This window comes from Alligator sinensis, unplaced genomic scaffold (assembly GCF_000455745.1).
Source record: "Alligator sinensis unplaced genomic scaffold, ASM45574v1 scaffold156_1, whole genome shotgun sequence".
Taxonomy (NCBI): Eukaryota; Metazoa; Chordata; order Crocodylia; family Alligatoridae; genus Alligator; species Alligator sinensis.
In genome coordinates, this window is record NW_005841844.1 from 2433733 (window position 1) to 2454412 (window position 20680).

Below are 20680 nucleotides of genomic sequence, written 5' to 3' on the forward strand. Positions count from 1 at the left end.
TAGCTTTCTTGTTGTAGCAGTTTCAGAATTGTAATGCAACGTCCCTTTTCCAACTGCAGCGTCTCTTCTGAAGAGGCTCAGCCAAGGAGAAGTTTGAAATGGATCAGATCTATGGCTGGTTTGATGCCATAAGGGCTACTGCTCTGCTTTGTTAAACAGGAAGTCTAGTTCAGACCCTCCAGTCTATCAGCCAATTCCAGAGCAGCTGTGGAGGTATGTATTCAGTTGATCTGTATGTTAATATCACTTTCAGGCTGAAGAGCTCTTAATTAAAGCTGGAGGCACCCCATGCTTATATGTCCTGACCGTTTCTTTGTTGCTTTTCTTGACATGCTCCGTCTCCAGCCCCAGACTGCCTGCGTTCCACCACCTTCATCTCTGCTCAACTCAGTGGGCCAAGTGATAAGTGAGATGATAAGTAAGAGAACAAAATGACATACTATGACATACTGGTAAGTAGGAGGGAGTCCAGGTTGGTACAGCATACACATTGCAGGGGGCTGGTATAAACTGACTTGTACACACTTATGCTTCCTCTAGATCTTAGTCTTTGTGTCACCTCTGAATTTGACCCTTTTGTGCTTTTGGTTCCTGAGCCAATAAGAGCTGGTGGTATTGGAGGAACCTGGCCTAGTGCCACAGGTATGTCCACACTGCAGTCACAGAAGTATAAACAAGCCTACACTGTGCTAGACAGCTTCTGGCACCCGAACTGGCTGGTTTAGAAGAAGCTTAGATATCTCTACAGACCCACAGGTGTCTGCTGCACATTTAAATCCCTAGACAAAGAAATAATGTTATTTGTCCTCTGATACCAGATGCCAGGAGGCACTGACACACTGAACAAATGATTCATCTGGAGTCTCCTGGCACCCCTATAGGATGCAAGGAGGTTCGACTCCTGTTGGAGCACCGGCTAGGAGCTTTGCGGAGGCAAAATGCTCTGCCTCTAGGTGGGGGTGGAATCATTTGCATTGTAAAGGTGGGCCCAGGCTTAAAGACCTTAAACTTCCAGGGTGTCTGAGCATTGCAAACAAACCTTGTCCTTCTCATGAGTCAGAGCACTGTCCCTAACCTGGGAAATCCAGAACTAGGTCTGAATGAAAGAGCTCACTCCCATTTAAACTCAAGAATAATTACCTAGAGATGTGCAGCTGTCCCAACCTGAGACCTCTCTTCTCCCTCTCTCAGAGGAACTTTAAGAGTCCATTCGCCTTCTGCTGCTGGGAGCTCAGATTCCAGATCCACCAGTGGAAGAAAATTGGGCCCTTTCTCCCCGAAGAAATGTGTTTGATGTGATATGGGGGTATTTACTGGAATTCCCTGCAGATTTCTGTTGTCTCTGGTAATAAGATAAAGAGCCCTTTGCCTCTTGGATACAGGTAGGAATGTGACCCTAGGCTGATCTGGGGTGGTCATTATAATGTAGTGACTGTCTGGGACCTGTGTGAAATGATTTAGTGGGCTGCAGTCCAATTCTCAATGGAGGGATGACCACGTCACAGAAGGTCACTCCCCTTTTCACTAAGAGCATTGCCTTATAGATTTACTATATTTTCATACATTTTTAGGGTTGGAAGGGACCTCAGTAGGTCACTGAGTCTTGTTTGGTGCCAGGCTGACTAGTCTGTGGGGTGGATCTCCACTCATGTCCAAATGCCCCACATTCAGTACAGCATCCAGCCAGGTCTGATTAATCTCGCATGTGTCCGGGGCACCAGGTAGAGCCAGGGATGTTTTTCTTGGGGACTGGGTCAATGTTTTTTTTCCAAAGTCCAAACCAGATATCTGGGAAGCTGATTTTCCAGTGCAAGAATGTGTGGTTACTTGTGGGAATAGAGACCCTGAAAATGCTGACTTGGCTGTAGTTGATTCCATCCTTATAACTTGTCCTTTATTTCCAGCATTTGTTGTAGTAAAAACTTTATGTCTCTTCACGTCAAAATTATGCATCTACCAGGTCCCTCTCCTCTTGTTACAAGACTTTATTTTCTCCTCTCTTTGTAAATCACTTGGGTGCTGTTTCACAGGGAATCTGCTTGGAATTGACCACCTTTGCCTTCTTTATCAAAAATTGATAAAATTGGATATCAAATTTAAAAAAATAAGGAAATTCCTGTCATTCCATGTGAATATACATCTCACTAACTGATTCATTGTGATGAATAATATCATAATAATCCCATAATGAAATGCTGAAATCACTCAACATTATCAGATTGTAGAAATATGCCAGAGACTGCAGTCGTAGCAACATCATTTATGCAGCTACAGAGAGCGAGTAAGCAACCCTGCTGTCATGGGCAATAAATCACACTAGATTTGGTAGCATTTGCTTTAGCATTTCAGGATGCTGGGTGGACCAGGCACTGGGTCAGGAGCCTAGGGTGTGGGTTGTAGTTCTGTGGGGCAGTGGAGTAACACCTGATCCTTTTTGCTGCATCTTAGCTCTACTGGTGCATAATTCTCCCTCATCCCCTGCATTTGTCCCGAGCACAGCATGTTATGTCACCTAGGGATGAATTCCTTGTGGTGCAGATGCCCACTGCTTTTCCATGCTGTCTCTTGGACTACTCTTCTTACAGGATGACGCGAATCAGTCTCACTGGGTCCTGAAACTTTCTGCTGCCTTGCAAAGCTGGCCCTGGAGCTGCTAACTTAGCCTGCAGTAAGGGAGTTAGGTTCAGCATGCAATTGTCAGCCTGATCAAGGTCTTGAAATACCAAGACCTTGATCAGCATTAGCAGAGCATCTATGAGAGGTTGGCTGAGCCCAGGGCTGAGCAGTGAGCTTCTCAAGGTATAGGCATCAGCTTCAGCTACAACCTCACTGCACTGGTACCACAACATTAAGCACTCACTGAAGGCACATCGAGGTCTAAGCTAAACATGATGTGTCTATATATGCAAGTAAGTGCAAATAAACTGAATGCACTTTAAGCTAATACACATTAAGCAGTTTTTGGCAGGTGTCTATGAGTGTAGGGACTTCGGATTAAAGTTAATGCACTTGGCACTAAAGTTAGTCCCAAGTCCCTTCAGCCCTGCCATGTGCCCCTATGGCCACTGGGAGGAGCTCCAGACTCTGGCCACATAGCTGCCAGCACTTGGCAGCCATATTGAAGTAAGACCCAACCGCCAGTACTTGGCAGCCATCTAGGAAGCTCTGATCCCCAGTCAGCCCCTTCCCTGCCCAGGAGCCATGTGCCCAGTGCAGGGGCAGCATGCAGCAGTTCTCTCCCTGATGACCCTGCCTTCCTGCACCAGGGCTGCCCCTGCCCCTGCAAGCGGCATCCAGCACCCTACTGCTCCAGCCCAGCCCCTGCTAGTGACAAGTAGTGCCCTGCACTGCTGCTGGCCATGGTACTGGTTCTGCTGACTCCAGAAGCCCCCTCCTTCCTTCCCCCACCACCCAGATCCCAGGAGGGCTGTGCACCCACCAGTGGGGGCCAGAGCACTAGCTGTGGGAGGCCCTGCCTGACTCCACTCCTCTTGCACTCCCTACTGCAGCCTGCCTGCCTGTTCTGTCCCCCCCAACCCCCTACCCTCTGCCCAGTCCAGCACCACTCTCAGGACACACTCATGGGTGAAACAAAGAATCTTTACTGCAATCACAACTCCCCCCCCCCCAAAAAAAAAATGCCCCTTTAACACCCTCCCCCCCCCCCAACAATGAAAAACCCACTAACAAAACCCACTATACACAGGAGGCAAACTATATATATATTGAAAACTATTTACAGTATTTTGGCTGTGTTCAAGCCCAGAGTGGGGGGCCATGGGGGCAGAGCTCTGGCACAGATGCCTAGTGCCCCAGCCCCTGGATGTTCCCCCACAGGTCTAGGAGCTATGGTGACCCCAGCCTGTGGCAGCCTTGTGCAGGGCTGGATCTTCAGCTGCGTGGTACAGGGGAGAGTAGCAGGACTGGGCCCAGGCGGGTGGTGGCACATCTGCGGCGGAGGCTGGGCAAAGGAGTCTGGAGGGAGAAGGAGCCCTAGGACTTACTCACAGGCCCAGGAAGGGGCCTGCTCTGGGGTGGTTGGTGGGACAAAGAGGCCCTGTGGTGTCATGAGCAGGGGCTGGGCATCAGGAGACATGTGTGGCCACCAGGGCCAGGAGGGTTTTCATGGCCTGGTGGTTGGCATCCCCTTGCTGCCGGAGCTGCTCCAGGCACTCTCGCTCCAGGGCTTCCATGTGGGCTCAGTAGTCCCACTGCACCCCGTCTTGCTTCTCCACCTGGACAACATCCTCTATCCACCAGGCCTGCTTCCATGCCTCCCGCACCTGCTCCCGCACCTCCTTCTCCTCCACCACTGTCATCAGCTGCTGGAACAGCAGGATCCAGTCCCCAGTGTGCTGCTGCTGCAGCTGGTGCATCCAGACAGCTCCAGCAGTGGGTAGTGGTGACCCAGAGGTAGGATCCCTGCTGGGGCTGGTGGGCTCTCTTCCACATCCAAATGTTGGCTCTGCAGGGGCAAGAGACAGAAGCCTTTTGTGAGAGTTTGCAACATTTTAGAGAGAAGATGCTCTGCATCAGGGGCCGTGTGCTGCCTGGCCTCAGATCAGGGGTCAGCCCGAGGGTGCCTAGGGACCATGGTAAGTCAGCCAGGCAGGCCTGGGCCCTGGCAGCTGCTGGCTGAGCCCCCCCACTCCCCCCAGGGCTGGCCAGACCAGGCTGATGGCAGCACCTGCTGCCATGGCTTCAGACCCTTCCCCCCCTACCTCTCTCCCTGCAAGCCAACCGCTCTGCTGTGCTGCTGTCCAGCCCACAGTGCCTCGGCTCAGGGCACATGAGGCTCCTGGACAATTGGGGCAAGGGGCTGGCCACACCCCTGCCCTCCCCACAGGGGACTTATCTGGAGAGGTGCCCCAGGGCTGGCCCCCTCCTGCACTGCTGCTATGCCCTGAGCATACCCCTGCTGTGTGTGCCCTGGGTGGTGCACGATGAGCTGTTTGTGCAAGATGTGGGTGCCCAAGCCACTACACCTTCCTGCTGCTGATCCTGCTGGTGCCCCAGACACACCTGCACTCCTGGTTTAGGACTCTGAGCTATGACAACATAGGGAGCAAGCCTGAGTTGCCCCACAACCTCTACTGCCACCTGGAGGGCTACCTGTTGCAGTGCTACATGTCCCTGGCCCCTGCTACCAAGGAGGACATTGCTGCCAGCATCGATGCCTTCCTCAGCATGAGAGGCCCATGCTCACTCAGCTGTGGGGACATGGACTGCACAATAAAGTTCTGAAATGTATCCCACATGTCTTCATGCTGTGGGGGCAGAGGGGGTGGGGAACCCAGGGCCAGGGGACTGTGGGTGGTTCAGGCAGGGAGTGGGGGCAGGGGCCAGGGCCAGGGCCAGGGGCAGGGAAAGGGGTGTGGACTGGAAGGTGGGAGGGCCCTCCCCTAGTGCAGGACTTACCATTTATCTGGGGCTGGCAAGGCTGGTGGCTTAGTGTAGGCCTCTCCACTGGCAAAAGCATCTGGCTGAGCCTATTGTCCACAGCCCGTGGTACACAGCAGGCCAGTGCCTGGTGAGGGGCCTCCCTAGGGAGAAGCTGGCACTGATGATGGCTGGCAGTGCTGTGGCCAGCTGCTTCTCATGCTGGGGTCTAAGGCTGTGCTGAGGGCAAGGCATCCATTGGCCAGGGGTCTCCAAGCTGCCAGTGGATGCAGCAGCTGGGGAGGAGGATGGGGCAAGGCACTGAAGGCCCAAGGTCCCCTCCTCCAGTGACATTTTACTGGAGGCATCAGGGTGGGGTGGGGGCTCAGCCAGGCTGCCCCTGCTGGTGGTACTCACAGGGGTGTAGCCTGTCTCCTGGGGCACTAAAATGCAGGTCAGCTGCTGCATAAATGGCATGGACTTTTGGGCACAACCAGGCCAATGATTGAAATTGGTCACTGCCATCCACTGTGCCTGCAAGACCTTGACCTTTACGTGGCACTGCCATGCTGACCGAATGTGACCTTGCTCCCGCATCCCACCCAACAGGACCTCGTAAATGTGGGTGTTTGTGCACCTGCCCCACTCAAACTGCCTGTGCACACTGGCACAAACCCCGAGCACTGCAAGATCACCAGCCTCCTTCCGGATCCAGTTGGGGGCCTAGGCAGTCGGCACAGGTGTGCGCGCGTGGGTGGGGCCAGGGCTCAATGTGGGGAGGACAATTATATGGTCATCTTGCACCAGCTCTCTGGGCCCCTGTGCAGTTGTCCCTGTGATGCTGGCCCTGGATGGCTGCCAGCAGTGCCCAGTGCAGGGGCATGGCCAGGGATGGGGAGCCACATAGCAGAGGCACATCACACCAGCACCTGCAAGGACAGGAGACAGTGGGGGCTGAGCACCAGCAAGGAGCAGGTCCTGGCCCTGCTGGTAGAGACAGGCAGGCAGCAGCCCCGAGGGGATCATAGTGCTGGGTAAGGGGTGTAGCAAGTTGCAGCCCTTTGCAACACTCCCCTGTGGCCAAGCAGCAGCTCTGGAGGGGACAGGCCAGGCAGAGGCAGCCTGTGGCCTGTCCAGGGAGTACATGAGGCCTGATGGGCTCCTGCACAGATCAGCAGTTTTGTACAGGCTCCTGGGGTGTATGCACCAGGGCAAAAATGACTGGCGGTTTTTATAGCTTGCAACTGGGGGCTGCCAGAAAGCAGCCCAACCACGGGGGAGGAGAGGCAGCCAGCCAGGAACCCTGGGGCTGGGCTCAAACAGGCCTCCTAGTGGCTGAGGAGACCTGGCACTAAAGTTAGTGCCAGGTCACATCTACATATGCATTAATGTGTTTTAACTAATCACACCTAAATTTGCCATTTTAGTGTGCATTAAGGGTGTGCACATGTAGATATGTGCCCTTAATGCACATTAAATTAGGCTGTTGTGCACTAATGCATCTCTTGTAGACATGCCCACAGAGACCTAATGCAGGTCTAAAACCACATGAAATGTGATTGGTTTCATTTCATTACATGCTTCACAAAGGGATATAATAAACATTTCACAGGGTTTGGGGAAATAGAAGGCTCAATTTCTATGAGAAGCCTTTCTATTTGTGAGTGAAGCTCGAGCAATGTAGGGAGTCCACAGGTTAGACTAGATGGGCTGGCTTGTCAAGTGGATTTGGCAGAGGGGCAGGCCCAGGTGGCAGAGTGAGAGGAGCTGATTGGTCAGCCTGTCCTGAAACCCTCTGGAGGGAAGTGGTGATTTTCTTATGTGTACAGTTAGGTTTTATCAGAACACTGGAATGAGTGAGCAAGTACCAGAGAGCCGGGGCTATGGGGATCCTGAGCTGCTGTCCATGTGAGGCAAGAGAAGCAGCGCATTTTCCTCACCAGGCACAAAGTCCTCCTCTGAAACCAGACTCCTCCAGACCACTCAGCACTTACAGAGCAATTCACCTGAACCTGGTCTCAAAGTGCTTTGATGCAAATATCATTGTCCATATTTCTTGGGGTGTATGACAAATTACCCCAAAGAATAAGTCTATGGCAGGGCTGGGATAGAGACTGGAGAGGTGGGATCAGCTGGATGTTCTTTCCACGAGACCACCCTCCTTTCCATCACCATGCTCCACTGGAGCTTCAGAATCAAAGAGATGGGTGCCTCCACAATGCTGCATTAGAGAAGTGAAGTACATTACACAACAGCAATATATTTGCTCATTTCATTTAATCAGATCCTATTGTCTGGCTTGTAGTTTCTGAGTAGCTGCAAAATTCTACTTGCCTGCTTGCCGTGGGCAAGTCATTTATTTGACAGCAAGTGAGAGAATATTACTTTGGTGTGGACTGAAGATTGTGACGGTAGGGTGGCTCATTGGTACGGTAGTTTTGTGAGACTGATTTTAAATGGCACAGCAGCTCCTGCAAAGCCCACCAAATACCAAGGATAAAGGCAGTAATACAGCACTGCATTTGAAAAACAGCCTGAAGGTCAAACCCAGCCTGTCAGCCCTTTCCTTGCAGTTCACCTCACAGAAAGGCCAGAGCTCCTTTTCCACCAAGTGCCACTTCCTGTGTCATTAGTAACTATTTGTTTTTAAGTAAAGCTGCCATTATTCTACATCAGATTGTTGGGACTGGGACTGGGAGTTGGTACAATTTCCAGTGAAAATCTGCAGTATCAGTTATTTGCATTCAGGCAGGCACTCAAATAGATTTTGAATGTGTGTGCTTAACTTGGCAAATGTAATACAACTTTATTTTGTAAAGCATCTTTCATAAACCTGCAGTCCCAAATGCTTTGCTGAATGAAACTGCAGAAATTAAGAGGGAGGAAAGATCGCTGCCGCTGAGCTTTAGGACAGGAGGGAGAGTGATGACTCAGGCATGCAGGGAGGTTGTTTCAGAAACAGCAGCGATGGGGTGAAGGGACTTGCAGCAGCAGAGGCAAGGTTTGAGGAAAGAGGTGAGGAGGAGCTGACCAAAGGGAATGGGAGAGTGGAAGAGGTTTGAAAACAAGAGCAATTGCAGAAGGGATTCTGCAGCAGCTGAAGATCATGTGGGGATACTTAAGAATGCTCGGTGTTTAAGGATGCTCCATTTTTCCATAGCCATGAAAGTGATGGCAGAATCTACACAACAGCTAGAGGGTTTGTCTAAAAGTGTGACTGCTGCCATTTTGGCTGACCTATCAGGTACCTACCAGGTAAAAACATGAGCTGCTACCACTTCAGAGCAAACTCCTACGTGGACAATGTCCCAACCCTCCTTTCATCCATTACACAGACAAGTCTCTGTGCTTCATTAAGAGATACTTTCACACTCTAACCTAGCTGGGAGTGCAGTTTGGTGCCCAGGTTCTGCTTTTTCTCAGGCTGGTAACCTTTGCAGTGAAGACACAAGCCCATTGATGTGCTGTATAGTCCTCCAAAATCTTCCCATAATGCCCTCTGTGTGCTCAGAAGGGCAGACAGGTTCTCCCACAGCGGAAAGAATCAGAGTGGTTCAATGTCTGGCAGCGCTAAAAACCGTGGATTGTGCCTTCAGAATTCCTAGCCATACACATGGGGTGTGCTGCACCTGTGAAGACATAGCCACGTAGGTATAGCTTTGCACTGTAGCTACTCATACCCAAACTAGGATAATCTGGGTGCTTTGACATGGGTGCTGATCATTTGAACTAACTCTGAGCTAAAACAAAACCATGGTTTGACACCCTGTCCCCGTCTGGTTCAGACACTAGTGGGTTAGGTGTCTGTACCACTCCTGAGCCAACTAAATTGATGCATTTAGCTCATGCAACATAAGATCAGGCTTCCAGATCAGAGATCCCTGAAATCAACGATCCACCTAAGGATGTCATTCAACAACAAGCTTGTCAATGCAAAACTCTGTGGATTGCTAAAAAAATGAGTTTAGCTGCACCATGGTCAAGAATGGAAATGGGTTCCATTTAGAGTCTTATTGTAACTACTCTTCTCCCACTGTGGAGGTATACACAGTGCAAAACAGTATTATTAACACAGCTGGGTTAATCCAGGTTAGTTATCTTTGATTAACATCGTAATGAAGATAAGGCAACTTGTGTTTTCACTTAGGTTTTATCTGGAGTTTCTAATCCCTGTGTGGCAGGCATGTCAGTAGCAGCCTGGCTTGCTGGCTCAAAAGGGCTTTGAGCCATTGGTGGGACTTTCCCAATCAGGAAGTGATGGAAGAGGGGCTGCCCCACTCCTGCCCAGGCCAAGCAAAGAGTGAGGACCATACTGCCCCTTATAGATGTTCTTCCTCTTCCTTATAGCAGCCTTTCAGATATTTGAAGACTGCTATCATGTCCCCTTTTAATCACCTTTTCTCCAAACCAAACAGCTAGTTTTCTAAAGCTCTCCTTGTACAGCTTGCCTTCTAACCTCTTTATCATTTTTGTTATCCACCTCTGGACTCCCTCTAATTTCTCTGCATCCTTAAAATGTGGCACCCAGAACTGCACACAATACAAAACACCCTGGCTTAGAAAATATATCAAAGTTTAGAGGGTGGCAGTACTCTGAAAATTATCCAAGATAATTTTCACACACAAGAAATTATTAAAGGGGTCCAAGACAGTTAAACTGCAGGCCTTTATCAATATCCATAAGAAATGTATCCAATATCTGCATGCCCTGACAATGCCCTATGTGTAATTACTCCAAAGCATCCAAGACCCTATGACCTACTCTAAAGCAGGCTGCAATTATTGTCTTTCCTCATACATATGATAATCTGGACCTGCAGATCCTTTCCCATCACATAAAGCAGATAGCAAAGTTCTTGCTAAGGTGTTAGCTAGCACACTGGATCCCTGTTCTTTACAGTTATTATAAATATCCATCACTCTGGTTTTGATAAATCATTTGGCAGCCAGCAACAATAGAAAGGAAGCGTCATTCACTTCCTCTACCAAGGTAGAACAGATGTGCTCATTCTGGGCTTTTGCCCACAGAATATATCACACTGTGTCTCCTGGGATTTTTTTGTACAGCCCTAGAAGCATTTAATTTTAGTCCTAAATACAGGTCAGGCTGCACCTGAAATCAGAGCCCCCCTAAGCTGGCAAAAGAAATCAGGCAAGGTTGCCATTTTCTCCCTTTTTTATACGCAGCGGTCGATGAACCCATTGCCTCTGTCCTTAGATTAACTTGACCTTTTGCGGGAATGAAAATTGGCAACCCTCATGATAATGAAAGTATTAATTTTTTTCCCTCCAAGTTGCTAAGTTTTTATTTCTTCCCAAAGCTCTGCAACACAGGTACAAGGTCTTCTCCTTAGGAATGATCTCCCACTAGCCCATTTCAAAAGATCCCTTCAAATTTTCCACCTACTGTACTTAAATATTCTTGAAAATGTATATGCCAGCTGTATATTAATTTGAATAGACTGGAAGTCTTTGAGACAAGGCAAACCAGAAAGCCCAGCTTGGTGCAGGGAAATGCTGAGGAAAAAACATTTTCAGTCAAAGGGTTCTGGCTGTGTAATGAACTTCTAGTAAAGATCAGGTCAAGCTAGATTTAGACCTTTCTATCATGGTGTGGCTGACACTTCTTTCCCAGCTTCCACCCTCACTCTCCTAAAGGAGAAAACTAAAAAAAAAAATCAACCAAAACCAAAAACCACCCCAAGCGGAGTTTTATATCCAACAAAAGAGAGAAAAGCCAGAGACTCATGAAGTCTGCCACTGTTACCAGCCTTGGCCATTTTCAAGGGGTCTAGCCAAGCTGCAAAAGTGTGGCTAAGCAGAAGGCCCAGCCTGTTTCTGAGTGACCATTGTTACCAGATTTGCCCATCACTTTGGGGTGTGCTCATTTATTAGGGGTATGTTTCTGGGGGTCTCTGTAATTCTATCAATGTGCTGCTTGTGTTACTTGTGCTTCTATATGAAGCTGTATCTCTCCCTTCTGCAAGTCCTCACCCTCAGTGGAGCTATCTTGCAGGACTCAGTTTCAATGGGGCTGGGTTCCTTCAGCCACCAAATCAGTCAAACACATGTATGCACATACACGCACAGATCAACAGGATACGCCTGAGCCAGGCCGGGTTATTTAGCATTGGCAGGCTAACACCCTCATATGCCTTGAACTCAGTTCATCAGCGCAACAATAAAATGCAGGCAGACACAAGCACACAGGTTAACAGAGTACATCTGAATCAGGCCGGACTATTCAGCATTGATAGGCTGACACCCTCATGTGCCTTGATCTCAGTTCATCCCTTATTTGATGAGCAGACCCCACTGTGGTTTTGGGCATTACAGGGATCTTTGGCTTAGGTAAAAGAAGCATTGCTGCAGAGCAAATGGGGAGGTCGAGGGGAAGAAAAAGTAGGTGAGGTTCATAGAGAAAGTATAGCAACCAGCTTGACCATAAAAGTTATTTATTGCCAGGTATACGAACTTATGATGATACCAGTAATGATAGCCATACAAGAGAGAGACAAATATGCAGTTACAATATTACATAATTTCAATTAGGGTTTTGGGGAAGTCTAGATCGAGTTTGATTAGCAAAAGTCTGGTTTAGAAAGCTGTGCCTGGAGTAAGAAAGCAAAACTCAGGTTCCAGGAGTCAGAGAGAGAGAGAGTTGGGGTCTCACCACTCAGCAAAGCTTGAACCAGTCGAGGTTCCCAGGTGTTGTTGGAGCTTGCAGACAGGCAGAGCCCTCAGCATGATCAAAGGAGGGATTCCAGGCAGAAAAGGAGTGGAACTGGTGCAGCTTTGGATCCAAGCACCAGGACAGAAACTTGAGCTTGGGTAGGGGTTTTTGTAGAAAACTAACAAAGGCTCAAGGGAGAACACTAGGTTTGTTTAGGGGTAAACAGTGGTTCATATGTTGGATAATAGGAACTGATCACTGCTGGCTATAGGTGGCATTACTCTGAGGGAGCTCACAGTACCAACAGGAAGATTCAGCGTTTTGGATACCAATAGAAGAGTCATTACTAAAATTGGTCTGATAAATGCTGAGCTGGGTGTGTGTAGATCTGGGTTGATTAGCATTTGGAGCAAGGATTCCCCATCATGCAGTGCTCCCCTGCTTTTCCCAGAATTGAGTGCAGTCATTGCCTTGGAATCCTGAATGCTAATGAAGGTGCATGCCTGTTCCATCTCCCATTTAAATGAGTTGTCATCTGGTTCCATCTCAGATACAAATGAGACCAGGGGAGTTGCTCCACCCTTATCACCCTTGTCTGGAGGGCTTTAGGTACGTCTCCCACTGCATCTTCTTTGTCTTTTGTAAGTCCTTCCTCTAAGCAGTTCTTGTTCAGGCAGAGGTGGGGAGGGGGAGAGTTCTTTGCAAGTCAGACAGGCTGCGTACTGTGCCAGGGTTCCCCAAGAACACAGAGCTGAGAAGTAACACCATAGCATGAACCTTTGCAGGTATGACAACTAGCTTGGTCAGTAAAAAAAAAAGGAAGCCATCCACATGTCTAACTAAACCAGTAATGAGATACAAATAAACAAAGCATAAGGCCAGAAAGGGGAGACTATACATTAAATAGTTCAAATATACAAGATCATAGCTTTAGCTTAAAATAGTAATAGCAATGATTGAGGCAACTAAATGTATTATATGTTATTATGCTATAATAGATATATTTATGTTAAGATGCTTAGATAATTTATAAAAACAAAACAGCCTTATCAGAGAAGACCATAAACTAAGGTAAAGAAGAAACAGGCCAGTGTTGAATAGCATTCCACAATGGGGAAGGAAAGGAGATAAGAAACCTTCCCTTTTACTTTCCCAAGGACATAAATTCCAACTAAGTGACACCTTCCAGGTCCACATGAGATCTGGTTCAGTCCAGTTTCAAAAGTTTCAGTGAAACAAAGAAATTTAAATAAAAGCAACTAGAGATAATTTATCAGAATATTCGAACCAGTCACCTATAAATATTGAGTATAGACTGGAGGGAAATTTGGAGAACTCATGAAATTCAAGAAGATCTGCTGCTAATCTACATGCCACCCTCCTTCTACCTCTTGAGTCTCCCCAGTCAATATAATGTGAGAATCTATATTGTGCTGTCACAGATAGCCAGATAGACTTTGGGATAAGTGTTTGTTTTTGTATTTTGAAGTGCAAGCAAATAAAAGGTCATGCTGTAGACTTGTTTTTGCCTCTTTTATCAGTAGTCAACCCAAAATGTTACCTGTAAACTGAGTAACACTATGGAATCGTATGAAATTAATAGCAATAGTTGAGGGAACTCAAATACCATAGTGATAGTCAGGGATATGAAATCCATAGATAGAGAAATCTGTTCCTATTGTCTGGGAGGAGTGGGCCAAATAGTGGTCTTAGATACTTAAATGGGAGTCATGGTCTTGCCCACTTTAATACCAGTGATAATTTTTTTGCCATTTAATTCAGCAAAAGTGCTCCTGGGATGGGATGAATGCCTATTTTGGTCTAATATAACCACTTTAACTCTGACCCCAGATAAATACTGTGACCCTATCAGTAACCTCAGAAATAAACTGAACATAAAATCCTTCCTAAAGGTACAGTTCTCTAGATACACATCAATCACATATTGACCTTCAAATACAAGTTGACATGCGTAACTCTATTGCACATTGGCAATATTACACTGGGTTTCTGTTACTTTACACTTACAAGCAAAAGTTTTTGCAAGTCCTTTAGTTTTAACTGAAAATGAACCCAATTGTGCCACCCACGCTTACATGAACAGTACATTACTACTTATGCACTCCTATTTCTAGGAGACTATACTCATGTAGAAAGGTACAGGTCTCTGTGATAAAAGCTGATGGAACTGGGTCCATTGCTTGCCACTTCAGCCTCTATAGGAAATATTGAGATACTGAAAACAAAATTACACAATGGATTTGAAAAGAAAAGTTAACCTCAGGTCAGAATTACAGGCATATACATTTCATTATGCCTAATATGAATAATGTATTTGTTTGTTATGTGGAGAAGTAGAAGATTTTTTATGTCCTGAGCTACTCATTTCCTAGCTTTTATGCTTGATTCTAATACAGATGTGGTAGGTTACTACATTGTTACCTGGAAACCTGAACTGTTTTTAACGATTTTTTGTGATACTAGGAGCACAGCACCATCAGAACAGTTCCATTTCATATTTAATTCAGTACATATCCCTGCATCATAATTTACTGTAAATTCTCACAAATGTGGCGTGACAGGTGCAGAAAGCAGGGGGCTGGCCACTGACTTCAGATTCTGGCTTCCTGTGGAGATCACTTGGCTCTGAGGCTGGGGAGATGTAGTCATGTTGCCATGAATGTCTTATGCTTCCCGAGGCTTGGAGGCATGGTGACCAGCTGCAGGTGGCAGTGGCATGGCAGTGGCGAGCAGGGATCACCCGCAGGCAGCTGCAATGATGACGCAGTGAGGGTGCGCCAAGCAGGGACCGCCCTCAGGCAGCTGCAGTGATGTTGGTGGCAAGGGTGCGCCGAGCAGGGACTGCCCACAGGCGGCGACAGCACCATGGGCAACTGGTGCCACCTTAGTCAAGGGGAGCGTGTGCCCCCGCAGTGGCCAGTCAGCAACCGGGGGAGGGGGAATCCCCCTGCAGCCAATCTCACCAACTGTGGGGAGGAACAAAACTTACCAACCAGTGAGCAGCCACACTGCTCCTAAAAGTGGTCACAGCACTCCCGGAAGTGGCTGCAGCCATTCTGGAAGCAGCTGTGGCCTACATCTGGTGCTCACACTCCCCGGCTAGTGCTTGCAGAGGGGGCACTGACACTTCCACCTGCCCCCCCACCTGTCGCCTGAGAAGGGAGCGTGGCCTGTCAGGGGTTGCACTGGCGGTCTCAGGGGCTGCATGTGCACCCTGTGCACCCCCTATGCGTTGCTGCTGCATGGCAGTGTCAGTGGCAAGGAGGAGGGGGTGGCAAGTGGCGACCACCCGCAGATGTCGGTGGCAGCGTTGGTAGTGGCCAGTCTCGGGGCGGGGGCACGTACTCTCCCATGCCCTCCTACCCACGTCTATGTTGGTATGAGAGAGCCAAGAAGTAAGCAGGTTGAAGCAGGTCTGAATCTCCTGCACAAAATATTAAGCCCACTTCAGAAGTAAAAATCTATCAGTCTTGTTAATTAATCAAGGTTTTGTGCTCTCAGCAACACCACGTCTGCATCGACCCACCTCTGGTAAGGCTGCAGTGGGGAGAGGAGAGATTGCTTGGCTGCCTTGGAGGGCAAGAGCTATAAAATATTGTCTAAGGAATAGAACTGTTAGTCAGAGTGTGCTGTTGGATTTATTTCACAAACAAGGAAACATTTCTCTCTTGTGAGACCCTTAAAATAGAATTGTTCCAGTCCCCCCCACCTACTCCTTCCCACACACGCATCAAGCCAATGTTCTGTTCCCTGCATTTTTCTTTTAGTGTGTAAATGCTAAGTGCTTATTTCTGTTTGCTGAAAGTCTCCAAGAGAGAGAGAGACCTGGTTGTGGGTTACTATCAGGTGGAGCACATGCTGGAGCATAGACATGAACTTGTTCTATGCTTGTCTGCATCTCAGGTTCAGAGAAGGAGTTATACTACTGCTTAGCTGAAAATGGTACTGGAATCAGATGCCTGATTCAAAGCTGAGGCCTTTGGACTCCATTGCCACCTGGACCTGGGATCTGGCTGTAGTAAAACCCATATGATTTTAAAGCTTGTGTCAGGCAAGGCTGGTCAAACCAGGGCTTTCCCTGTGGGCAGGGTTCAAGCACCTGGGAAATGTGCTTTGTGTGAAGAAAACAAGGTATTGCCCCCTTAAGGGCAACTTGATGTGGGTGTTCCACCCTTTTTCAGCTTCACAGCTGGTCTACATGAGAAGTTATATTTGTCTTCTGTAGTGGTACCAGTATAGCCCCCTGGGGAAACATTTATCCTGGAAAAAGCATCTATTTTTGGTTTAGTTTAAGCTTCCCTAAATGACATAAGCTAACCCTCTCTTGCATGAACGCTGCATGTCCGCGGAGGCTGGGGGGCACTGTGAGCTCCTGCAGGCGGCGATGGCACTGTTGGTGGCAGCAAGTGGTGAGCTCCCGCAGGCAGCTGCAGCACTGTTGGCAGTGGGGGCGGTGGCAAGCGCTGACCAGCGGTCGGTGAACACCCACCGATGCTGCTAGCAGTGTTGGAGATGGCCAGTGGCAATCAGGGCCGCCCGCAGATGCCACCCATGGTGTTGGTGGCAAGGGGTGGGTGGTGAGTGGTGACCGCCCTCAGGCACCACCGGCAGTGCTGGCAGCGCCTTTTTGCAGTGGATGCACTGCCAAGCTCAAGGGGAGCAGGGCTGAGGAGGGTGGGGGCGGATGCGATCTGCCTGCTGTGGGCTTGGGGCTCCCCGCCCGGCTGCCTTTCCCCTGGGAGCCCTGCGCTGGCTGCATGCCCCCTGCCTTCCCAGCAGCAGTGAGGGGCACAACTTCATGCCACTGCCACCTCTACTGCCACTGGGCAGGCAGAAGGTGCCTCACCATGGCAGCGTGGCCAGGGTGGGGCTCCCAGGGTGAGGGCAGCAGGATAGGAAGCCCAGAGCCTGCATCCACCCCGGCCCTGCACACAAATCTGGGGGGAGGGGGCATGTACCCCTGTGTCCCCACAAGGGTGCATGCAGTGGTGGGGAGCCACCCTCCCCACACACCCCTCTGCCCCAGACAAGCCACCTGTGGCTCCATCCCACTCCATGCCCCGAGTCCTAGCCCCATGTACTAACCGCCCTGGCTGGGAAGAGCTTCCAGCCCCTGCCCCACTTCCTCCCTCTGCACAGGGGCCTTGATCTGCCTCCCCCACACACCCTCTATGCCCCATCCCATCCAGGTGAGCGTTGCCTCTGGGGGTTAACACAGCTGTCACTGGCCTCCCATACCTGATCAGTACACAACCCCAGTGTGACTGTATCCTGGATTTCAGCAGTGGACCCCAATCCTGCTCATCCCACCCCTGAACTCCCCGTCCCTTTTGGAGCCCTGCAACCCAGACAACGTGGCTCCCTGGGCAGGATCTGACAGACTGCCCTTATATTTGATACCCCTGCTCCATGGTATAGCTACACCTTTTCTAGTGCTGTTTGCCCTTTAGCATGCCCTATCCCGCCACTTTTACTGACACATGCCAAACCTGGAAATACAGTGAAAAAGCTGTGCTGGGCATGCCCCCTGTGGCCTCTCTCAAGCATGCTGGAGACGCAATTTGAGACTCAAAATCATGCCCAATGGGTTCAGTAGGAGCAGCTGAGGCCAAAGAATAGCCTTAATGTAAAATATTTAAGCAAATGTAACAAATTCAATTAAACAGGAATTTGTCTCTGAAGCAAAGTAGCCCTTTACTTCACGTGACGCTTCAAGCTTCACAGATCAGTGCCTCTACATCTATTAGGTCTTTGGGCAAGTAATGATTCCTGAGTAGTTTAAAACCAAAGCAACTAAACTCAGATATATTAGTGCTGCCTCTCGAAAATCCAGGCTGTGATTCATCAATTACCTAGCTGGTTAGTCTTTTTCTTCATCCTTTTACAATCTAAATAGCACATTTTATAGTCACTGTTAAGTGATGTGATCAACATCAATTACCTACTAAAAGAGAAGCAAGTCTTGATTTAAAATTAAGTGCTGCATTTTGCCATGTTCTTTATATGTAGCCAACAGAATAATTACAGTGACATAAAAACTAATTACACAACTCCACAATTAAGCCTCCCTCCTAGCACTGTGACTGTTTTTAAGTACACTGATGAAAAAATATTCCTATCCCTAAATTACCATCACATGGCCATCTTCTCCAGTACCTTTGGATAAAATGCTATCATTTAAGATCAAATGGTCATTGCAAGACCTCAATAATGAAAGGCAATAAATAATACATGAAGGAGGGTTTTTTTTCATTTCTTGATGTGCAGGCAAATTATTTACACTGAGATTTGTCAGTAAATAGAATAGAACAGCTGTCTTGTCCTGGAGACAGGAGTGTACCAAGCTCCGAAGGGTCTACACTGCCCGTCATAGCTGAGATCTTGGATGAGATTTTCCAAAGTGTTTATTGCTGTTGGCCTAGTTTTGCTGCCATTGAAATCAAATTCCCACTGGCTGCACTGGGAGCTGAGTTAAGCAAACAATAGGTGCATCTGAAAATTCCACTTTATGATTGATTCCCATTCTTGCCTCCTTACTCCTTGCCTCCTTAGACTCTCTGCTAATCATGTCCAGTTTCCCCCTCTCAGTCTCAGCCTCTCCCTTTTTTCATGCCCTCCTCCACCCTTGATCTGCTCTTTCAGGTCCCTCACTAAAACCTTTACTTTCATGAAACCTTCCAGCATGGATCTTTTTTAATGCATCCTGGCTCCCCTCTGCTTGTGAGCTTTTAATTTGTGTATCTTGTTTGTGCCTTGAATCTCCAACCCTGTTGCTACTGAAATCAATGGGACTTTTGACTTCAAAGGGGACAGGAATGGGCCCATGGATGATATGCTCATTGGCACAGAGTCTGAAGGTCAAATACAGCCCTGGCACTAACGGGGCACATCTTGCCCTAATGTGGGTAAGGGTTGCATCCACTTAGCCAGGGCTGAATCTGAGCCTGTCTTGCACAGTAAAGAACCAAGCTGGAATGCTAAGGCTGGCAAAGAGAGAGGCAGAAAGAAAGGACCCATCCCTTTGGTCCAGAGAGGAATGTCCTGGGGAGAGAAGAGCCGTGATCTCTGGAATCCCTTAAGCTTGCTTGTGCTTTTAGTATTATTGGATGGCTCTATTAGGAGAGAAGCTTCCTCTTTGTTCCAGGCCTGTACTTCCAGCTCTAGTTCAATTTGTTTATAGATTCATAGATTGTAGAGTCGGAAGGGACCACAATGGATCATCGTGTCCGACCCCCTGCCCCTGGCAGGAAAGAGGACCGAAGTCATATGACCACAAGCCTCCTCTTGAAGACCTCCAAGTTAGGTAACAGTACCATCTCTCTTGAAAGCCCATTCCAGATTCTGGCTACCCTTACTATAAAACATTTCTTCTTAATGTCTAACCTGAATCTACTCTCCACTAGTTTGCACCCATTATTCCTAGTTACTCCTAGGGGAGCTCCGGTAAATAGCACATCTCTAATTCCCTGTTGTCCTCCCTTGATAAACTTATAGGCAGCTACAAGGTCTCCCCTCAGACGTCTCTTGTTAAGGCTGAAGAGATCCAGATCCCTCAACCTCCCCTTGTAGGGTCTTTCACTGAGGCCACTAATTATGTGAGTGGCCCTCCTTTGAACCCTCTCCAGATTCTCCATCTCTCTTGAAGTGCGGCACCCAAAACTGGATGCAGTACTCCAACTGTGGCCTGACCAATGCCACATAGAGGGGGAGCATCACCTCCCTCAATCTGTTGGTCATGCACCTGCTAATGCATGACAAGGTGCAACTGGTCTTGTTGATGGCTTCATTACACTGCTGACTCATGTTCATCTTGGAGTCAACTATGACTCCAAGATCCCTCTCAGCCACTGAGCTGCTGAGGAGGTCATCCCCCAACCTATAGGTGTGCTGGAGATTCCTCCTCCCTAGGTGGAGTACCTTGCATTTATCTTTGTTGAATTGCATCCTATTTTGTTCTGCTCATTGATCCAACCTGTCCAGATCAGCCTGTATCTGCTCCCTGCCCTCCGCTGTGTTAACTCTGCCCCATAACTTGGTATCATCTGCGAACTTGGAGAGGGTACTTTCCACACCCTCATCCAAATCGCTGATGAAGATATTAAATAACACCGGTCCAAGGACTGAACCCTGTGGGACCCCGCTGCCCACCTCCTTCCAGGCTGAGAACGACCCGTCCACCACCACTCTCTGGGTAGCCTTCACAAATGTGCTCTTTGATGATTTTTTCCAGTATTTTCCCAAGGATAGAGGTAAGGCTCTTCTCCAAGCTCCCAACTCTCCCAAGCCCTGGCAGTCACCTGCACCCACACCCACCCCACAGGGCACCCTGCAGCCCTGCTGATGCCCCCCATCCCTGACCTGCAGACCTCCAACCCCACCAGAGGGGGCTCCCAACTGGCCCCCAGCAAGCCCCACTTACCTCAAAGGCACCAAGAGAGAAAGTGAGTCTAAGCCAAGCCCTAGCTGACAATCTTAGGCCCCAGCTCTTTCCCCTCCCCCACCCCCTTGGGACAGGGCTTAGGGCTTGCCACCCTTTTTACAAGAAGCTCTTGCAGGTTAGAACTCTGCCAGTCTGCAGAGAGCTCTTTGCAAAAGTGGAAAATCCAC

The 20680-nt window shown here is 48.7% G+C and overlaps 1 protein-coding gene across 3 annotated transcripts in view; it reads left to right on the forward strand.

Moving 5' to 3' along the window:
• SIL1 (SIL1 nucleotide exchange factor) overlaps positions 1–20680 on the forward strand; it is a 335801-nt gene that overhangs the window by 73368 nt on the left and 241753 nt on the right. For all 3 annotated transcript variants that reach the window (XM_025206016.1, XM_025206046.1, XM_025206021.1), the window contains 2 exons: positions 60–213; positions 346–452. In XM_025206016.1, the coding sequence (XP_025061801.1) occupies positions 442–452 (11 nt within the window). In that variant the 5' untranslated portion in view covers positions 60–213; positions 346–441. The remainder of the gene's footprint in view (positions 1–59; positions 214–345; positions 453–20680) is intronic.